At 32.0% G+C, this 6829-nt stretch overlaps 1 protein-coding gene across 1 annotated transcript; it reads left to right on the top strand.

Moving 5' to 3' along the window:
* The first annotated feature begins 4790 nt into the window (after positions 1-4790).
* LOC114269512 (agmatine coumaroyltransferase-2) lies at positions 4791-6561 on the top strand. Its single transcript, XM_028210847.2, has one exon. The coding sequence runs from the start codon at positions 4858-4860 to the stop codon at positions 6190-6192; it is 1335 nt and encodes a 444-aa protein (XP_028066648.1). The 5' UTR covers positions 4791-4857; the 3' UTR covers positions 6193-6561.
* Positions 6562-6829: the final 268 nt, after the last annotated feature.

Below are 6829 nucleotides of genomic sequence, written 5' to 3' on the forward strand. Positions count from 1 at the left end.
GAAACTTGACCCAGCTCCTCAATCTAGTGAAACTTTTGCTCCATTCTCAATTTGATATCAATTTGGTGAAACTATTGAAGGTGAGAAAAGTGACATTTTTTCATCAAATTTAAATCTGATGATGAATTTGATTCACCGTTGAAGATGGTCTAAATATACAAAATAAATTTTGGTTGCGTTTGGTAAAGCTTTAGAATTATGATTTGAAAATAGAGTTGTATTTTGAGTTTGTAAGTTTTGAAATTATGATTTGAGTGTGAAAAATTTGTTTGGTTATGAGTTTTGAAAAGAGTTTGAATTGAGTGATGTGACATATAATATTGAAAAGTGGTGTTTTGAAAAGTGGGTATGGAATTAATTTTCTAAAGCTATAGCCAAACAACACACTTAAATTAATAGGTAGAATTAAACTTCAAAAACTCTACCAAACAGATTAATTCTCTCAATTTCATTTCATAAAATAGTAACACCCAATCAAAATTTAGAATCAATTGTGTATGTTTACCACATCATTATAAGTTTTAGAACTTTCTCTAATCATTTTTTTATAGGGAATTTATTAGGAAATCTTTTTTCAAGTTCTTGTATCTTAATTAGTCCACAACATATTCTTATATTTCAATAAGTCTTATTATTTGGACATATAATCCATAAATCCTAATTCTCATATTTAAAGTATTTTTATGGATAATTTTACCCTTACAAATATTTTTTGAATGCTTAGCAACTTAGTGATGTGGACATTCATATTTTACAGTGTAAATATTTACATTACAGAACATTTATACTGTAAATGTGAATATTATTATTATTAGGGATATTTTAATAAGTATGTCACCTATAGAATTTATTAGAATATCAGAAAATAATTTAAATTAAGTAGAAGTGAAGAGAGATTTTTGCATAAACATTCATTTTTTAAAAAAAAATTAGAATAAATGTTTATTAATATGGAAATTTTCACAATCATGATTTATGTAAGGTTGGTGAACCTTGACTAATCAGCCTTTTTATTCTAGAGTCCATGTCTATAAGGGTGTAATTTTGGTTCGGCTCGGCTCATGTCTGGCCTTGCGGGCTCCTGCCAAAAATTGGGCCAAGTTGGGTTGACTCACGGGCCAAAAAACTAGGCCCAGGCCCAGGCCCAAGCCCAGGGGTATTCAGCCTTTGGGCGGGCCAGTGGGTCGGGCCGCTGGGTTTGGGTCTGGGCTCGGGCTATAGGCGAGCTTGGGCGGGCCTAAACAATTTTTTTAAATTTTTTCAAAAAATTATATTATTTTCCATTAAAAATAACACTGGGCCTCAGGCGGGCCGGACGGGCCGGGCATTTGAGTGGGCCTTGGGCGAGCCCACAGGCCGAACTGGGCTTCAAAATGATGGCCCAGGCCTATACCCAAGACCTCGGGTTGGATTTGGGTTTGGGCTTGGGCTTGGGCTTGGGCTCGAACCTAAACGGGCCAGGCCTACTCCCGGGCCACCCACGGGCCAATTTTACACTCCATCTAATACTTAAAGAGCCACCATTTAAAAAGTATGAAATAGTCATAAAAACTTATTATATTTTGAATTAAGAAGAAATTATTCCATGTCCAATAATTAAAGGGCAACCATTTAAAAATTATGAAATAGTCATAAAACTTATTATTTTAAATTAAGAAAAAATTACTCAAATATTGACATGAAAAAATTATCACGTGACTATATGTCATGTGGTGCTCTTCTTGGGTGGTATGCTATGCTTGTTCTTTTTTTGGGGTTGGTACTATGCTTGTTCTTGGGTGCCTGCTATTTTCCTTTTTGATTTTGTTTGGGAAGATGATTGCATTAAAATAATTTATTAAAAGATGAAATAGACTAAAATAGTTAATAGATAAAATATCGCATCTAACCTATAATTATTTTACTTTTTCTCTCACAATCATCAAATCAACTACAAAAAAAACTAATCAACTTTTCCAACACAACTATTTTAGTTAGGCTAAAATAACCAAAAAAACCAAATAGCCAACTAAAATAATGAACTTCCCAAACAAGGCCATTGTTTCTCTCTTTCCTATTTTTCTGTCTTTTGGTTTGGTTTCTCACCAAACTCAGTCTAGTGTTAGCATATGTATCGTTTTGATACTTTTTGCACATGACCTCTTTATGTATGATTTATTTGTGCTCGTACATTTCTTTTCATCAATAAAATTCTTTTTTTTTTTATTTTGTTGATAAAAAAAATATCATTTTTTATCTAATTTTATACATAAGCTAGTTTTAAAGTAAATTAGAGAAGAAAAAAAAAACTTTTATATAAGATCAAAATAACGAAGAAAAAAAAAACTTTAAGAATTAAATTGAAAAAACAGCCAAATATAAAGTGAAAAATATAATTTAGCCAATAAATAATGTGCATTCACTTCATCTCTTAATGAGTAGGCCCCAATCATTACATTTTTTTAATCGTTGTATCCTTGTTTGTGGTCTATTTTTGGGTGGAGAAATTTTTTTCCTCCGGTAATGTATGTGGTGTTTTAATTTGATATTTATTTATTAAAATAATAAAATTTAATATTTTTTGTTAGATTTTTAAAATAGCTTGATAAATATTAAATGATAAATGATGTGTAATACTATTTTAAGATTACCAAATAATCACTCATTCAAGTGTGATTTGTATAATTAACGTAATAATTATGGTTTTTGACTCTCAATTCTTCCTTAATAATAAATAATTTAAATTCAATTTTCAACTAAAAAAATTGTGATGATGAGAAATTATTCAGTGCTCTTTAGAATAATGTTACCTTATATTTAAAATTTTACTACAGAAGTGGGTTGGGTTATGAGAAATTATTCAATGTCAATTTCTGCTATGGTAAAGACCGTTAACATGTTCACATCATAGGAATAATTTTATAGGTATTAATATGTTTACTACAAATTTTATTAAAAATATAAAAGGTTAAATATGATAGGTTATCAAAATAATAATAATTCTTGAACATCCAATGATTTTTGAATAAAATCTATTTTACCTCCGTGTAATTTCACTTTGATAGCACTTTACTTCCCCATTTTTTAAAAATAATTAGATGCCCCCATGTGGTTTTAGAGTAAAATACAACAATTAACTATAAATGTGAAATGACTATAATACCATTAAACCTTATATTTTTTGTTATTTTCTTTCTTTCTCATCTCTCATACACATAATTCATAATGTCAAGTATTAATTCAATTAAATCAAAATTAAATATAAATTCTTAATTATTTATTGTAATTCTTAAATTTTTATTAACTTTAATTTAATTATATTTTAGATCACAATTAATCCTAAATATTAAACTATCTATTGTAATTACTAACTTTTTAATCTGATTTTAATTCAATTATATTTTAGATCTCAAATTTTTAATTATTTATTATAATTTTTAACATGTTAATTTAATTACATTTTAGATCAATTCTTAATTATTGTTTATTTTATATTTTATTTAATTATATTTTAAATCAATTCTTAATTATTTTTTATATTTTAGATGAATTCTTAATTTTATTTATTTTATTTTAATTAACATATTAATCTAATTTTAGGTTAAGAGAAAATGGGAGTAAAATTGTTCTTTTGTTATATTAATTTAATTCTAATTTTTCAGAAAACAAAACTCATTCTAAAAAATAGTGTGCGTAATACACTTTTCATTAGTTTGGATGGAAAAATTAATGGTAGCACTTTAGTCCAAAATCACATGGAAGCATTCTGACTATATTCAAATGATCGGGGACAAAGTGCTCCAACCCCAAACTGTAAGGGGTAAAATGAATTTAACCCATGATTTTTTTAATATTTTTAATAAGAATTTGTATCTCCCTGTGTAGTCAAACAATTTAGAAGGTAATATATCTCATCTGAGTTAGTTATTCATTTCTGTATATATTTTATTGTCCTCAAATTACAAAGAATCAACCGCTGAAATATGTATACTTGTTCAATAGATCTTTCAAACCCAAACATTGATTTTCTTTTTTCCTTTTCCTTTTCTTGTTCTTTACAATTTTTTTTCCTTCTAATGTTGAATTTATAATGTGAGCAATGCTTAATCCACAGGTACAAACTGTCCAACTAGACATAACGCTATTCCAAGTTGTGAGGTTGATTATTACTATTTTTGCAACAAAAAAAACAGAAAAAAATAAATAAAAATGATGTGGACCATAAAAATGTATCTCAAATTTTACTTCAAAAACTGATTATAATTTAAATTTAAAGTTAATGAAATGTAAGTCACATTCACAATGAATATAGTCCATTGATTCACTTTTTAAAATAAATTTTATACATTTGTGATATTGTTGTTTTTGCAATATTTCTCATAGTATGATCATATATTTTTTTTTCCTAATTTAATATTGTAACCACCCGGAAATCCCATTAATTTTTTTTTTTTTTAAAAAAAGCCACCTTGAACAGCGGTGACTAAGCACCTTGACAGCCAATGGGTTTTTTTTATCTATTTATTAACATAAATAATTTTTTATACAATAAATTTCTTGCTGAGACAAATTGTCTTAACCAACCTACAGTGGAGTTGGTATGCATGATTCTAGTATATAACACCAAGGATCCTCTAGAGTATTTTTTTCTAAAGTTTCCTAAAGTGGTGTATTGTGTGGTTGAGATTTAATGCTGAAAAATTGATGTGACTTGTCATTAAATCTCAACCACATAATGTACCACTCTAGGAAACTCTAGAAAAAAAAAATTCTAGAGAATCCTTGCTCAGTATATAAACCGTGGCCTTGCCTTCCATGAAACTCAAGACAAACCCCCCCTAGTCTTACCCCACGTACCCAAATCAACATCCCACAGCCATGAAGGTGAGAAAAGAGAGCTCAAGAATTCTTAAGCCAATTTATGAGGGCACACCACCCCCAACCAATGGTTACATTCCCTTAAGTGTGTTCGACAAGGTCACTTACGATACCCATATCGCAGTTATCTATGCCTATCGTCCTCCAACCCCTCCAAACACAACCTTGGAGCTAGGGCTTCAGAAGGCACTATCGGTCTATAGGGAGTGGGCAGGAAGGTTGGGCAAGAATGACAAGGGTGATTCTGTCATTCTTCTCAACGATGAAGGCGTTAGGTTTGTTGAGGCATCGGTTGATAGCACTCTTGCTGAAAGCATGCCATTCAAGCCTTCATCAACTTTACTTGCCCTTCACCCTAGCTTGAAGGGTGTAGCAGAGTTGGTGCAGGTTCAGTTGACGAAGTTCACTTGTGGCTCATTGGCGGTAGGCTTCACCGGCCACCACCTTGTGGCGGATGGGCATGCCACAAGCAATTTCTTGGTTGCTTGGGGCCAAGTTTGTCGCGGACTTGAGATTAGTTCTCTCCCCTTGCATGACCGCACCATTTTCTCCCCAAGAGATCTTCCTAGTTTCGAGTTTGAGCACGAAGGAGTTGAGTTCATGAGCAAGAAACTCAAGAAGGATTATCCTCTTGTTGATAATCTTGTGGACGACATCGTGGTGCATAAAGTTCATTTTACGTTGGAATTTCTTGCCAAGCTCAAGGCCAAGGCTTCTTCGATGAATGGTACCGACAAGCCCTATAGCACTTTTGAGAGCTTGGTTGCTCATCTTTGGAGGGCCATAACCAAAGCTCGCTCACTCAACAACTTTGAGACTACCAATGTGAGAATTTCAGTTAATGGTCGCACCCGCTTGAACCCTAGAGTACCCAATGAATACTTTGGGAACTTGGTGCTTTGGGCGTTGCCAAGTGCTAAGGTGAAGGACCTTTTGCGCGAGCCATTGCCCTACGCGGCCAAGCTCATCCACGATGCAGTCGCAGAGGTGAACAACAACTACTTCAAATCATTTATCGACTTTGCAAACTACAAGGTGGAAGAAGAAGACCTCATTCCCACTGCAGACGTGGACGAGTCTATTCTGTGCCCTAACTTGGAGGTTCATAGTTGGCTTCGCTTTCCCTTCTATGACCTAGATTTTGGAGGAGGGTGCCCTTACATTTTCATGCCATCATACTTCCCAACAGAAGGCTTGATGTTTCTTTTGCCATCCTTCATAGGTGATGGAAGCATTGATGCTTTCATACCTCTATTCCAAGACAACCTGGCTTCCTTCAAACAAATTTGCTACTCCCAAGACAACCTGGAATCATTGATGCTTTCATATCTGTGACCTCCCACTTAATTTCTACCACAATATTTGTCAACCTGCATTCTTATTTCTTCCCCCCCTTGATTTCTATCACAATATTGTCAGCCTGTATGCTTAGTTCCCCCTTCATGCTAATCCTCTTCGTGATCGTATGAGGGATTTTTTTTTTTTGTTGCTATTATTATTATTATTATTATTATTATTATTATTATTATCATTAATTTTAATTTTAATTTTTCTTTTGTTGGGGGTTTATTTGCTCTTGGTAAGGAGCAACAACTCAAAATTAGTTATTATGTAATATGGTAGAGCATTTTATTATATTTGGTGGGAAGATAGAGTATAATAATTCAATAAAATTGAAGTTTGTCACAAATATAGTTTGATTAATCAGGTTTCTTCCAGAGATATCATGATTTAACAATTAAAATGGCCCCCATATACATTGGCCTTGTACATACCAAACATAGATTGAACGTTTTCCACGAAATCTGCCTCGTCCTTGCCATCATCAATGCAATTTATGTGGAAAACAATAATACAACAACCTCATAAATTTTATGTGATTTAGATTTATCATACACATAGATTTTATAATGTACACTTTCAATTTTCACCGTATATTATCATTCTTGACAAAATTTTGGAACTCAAACGA

The sequence above is a fragment of the Camellia sinensis genome, chromosome 12 (genome assembly GCF_055761805.1).
Source record: "Camellia sinensis isolate YWXY chromosome 12, ASM5576180v1, whole genome shotgun sequence".
NCBI lineage: Eukaryota > Viridiplantae > Streptophyta > Magnoliopsida > Ericales > Theaceae > Camellia > Camellia sinensis.

Bases quoted from the DNA above. Each gene is read 5' to 3' on its own strand.
- LOC114269512 (XM_028210847.2), top strand. From the start codon at position 4,858: ATGAAGGTGAGAAAAGAGAGCTCAAGAATTCTTAAGCCAATTTATGAG.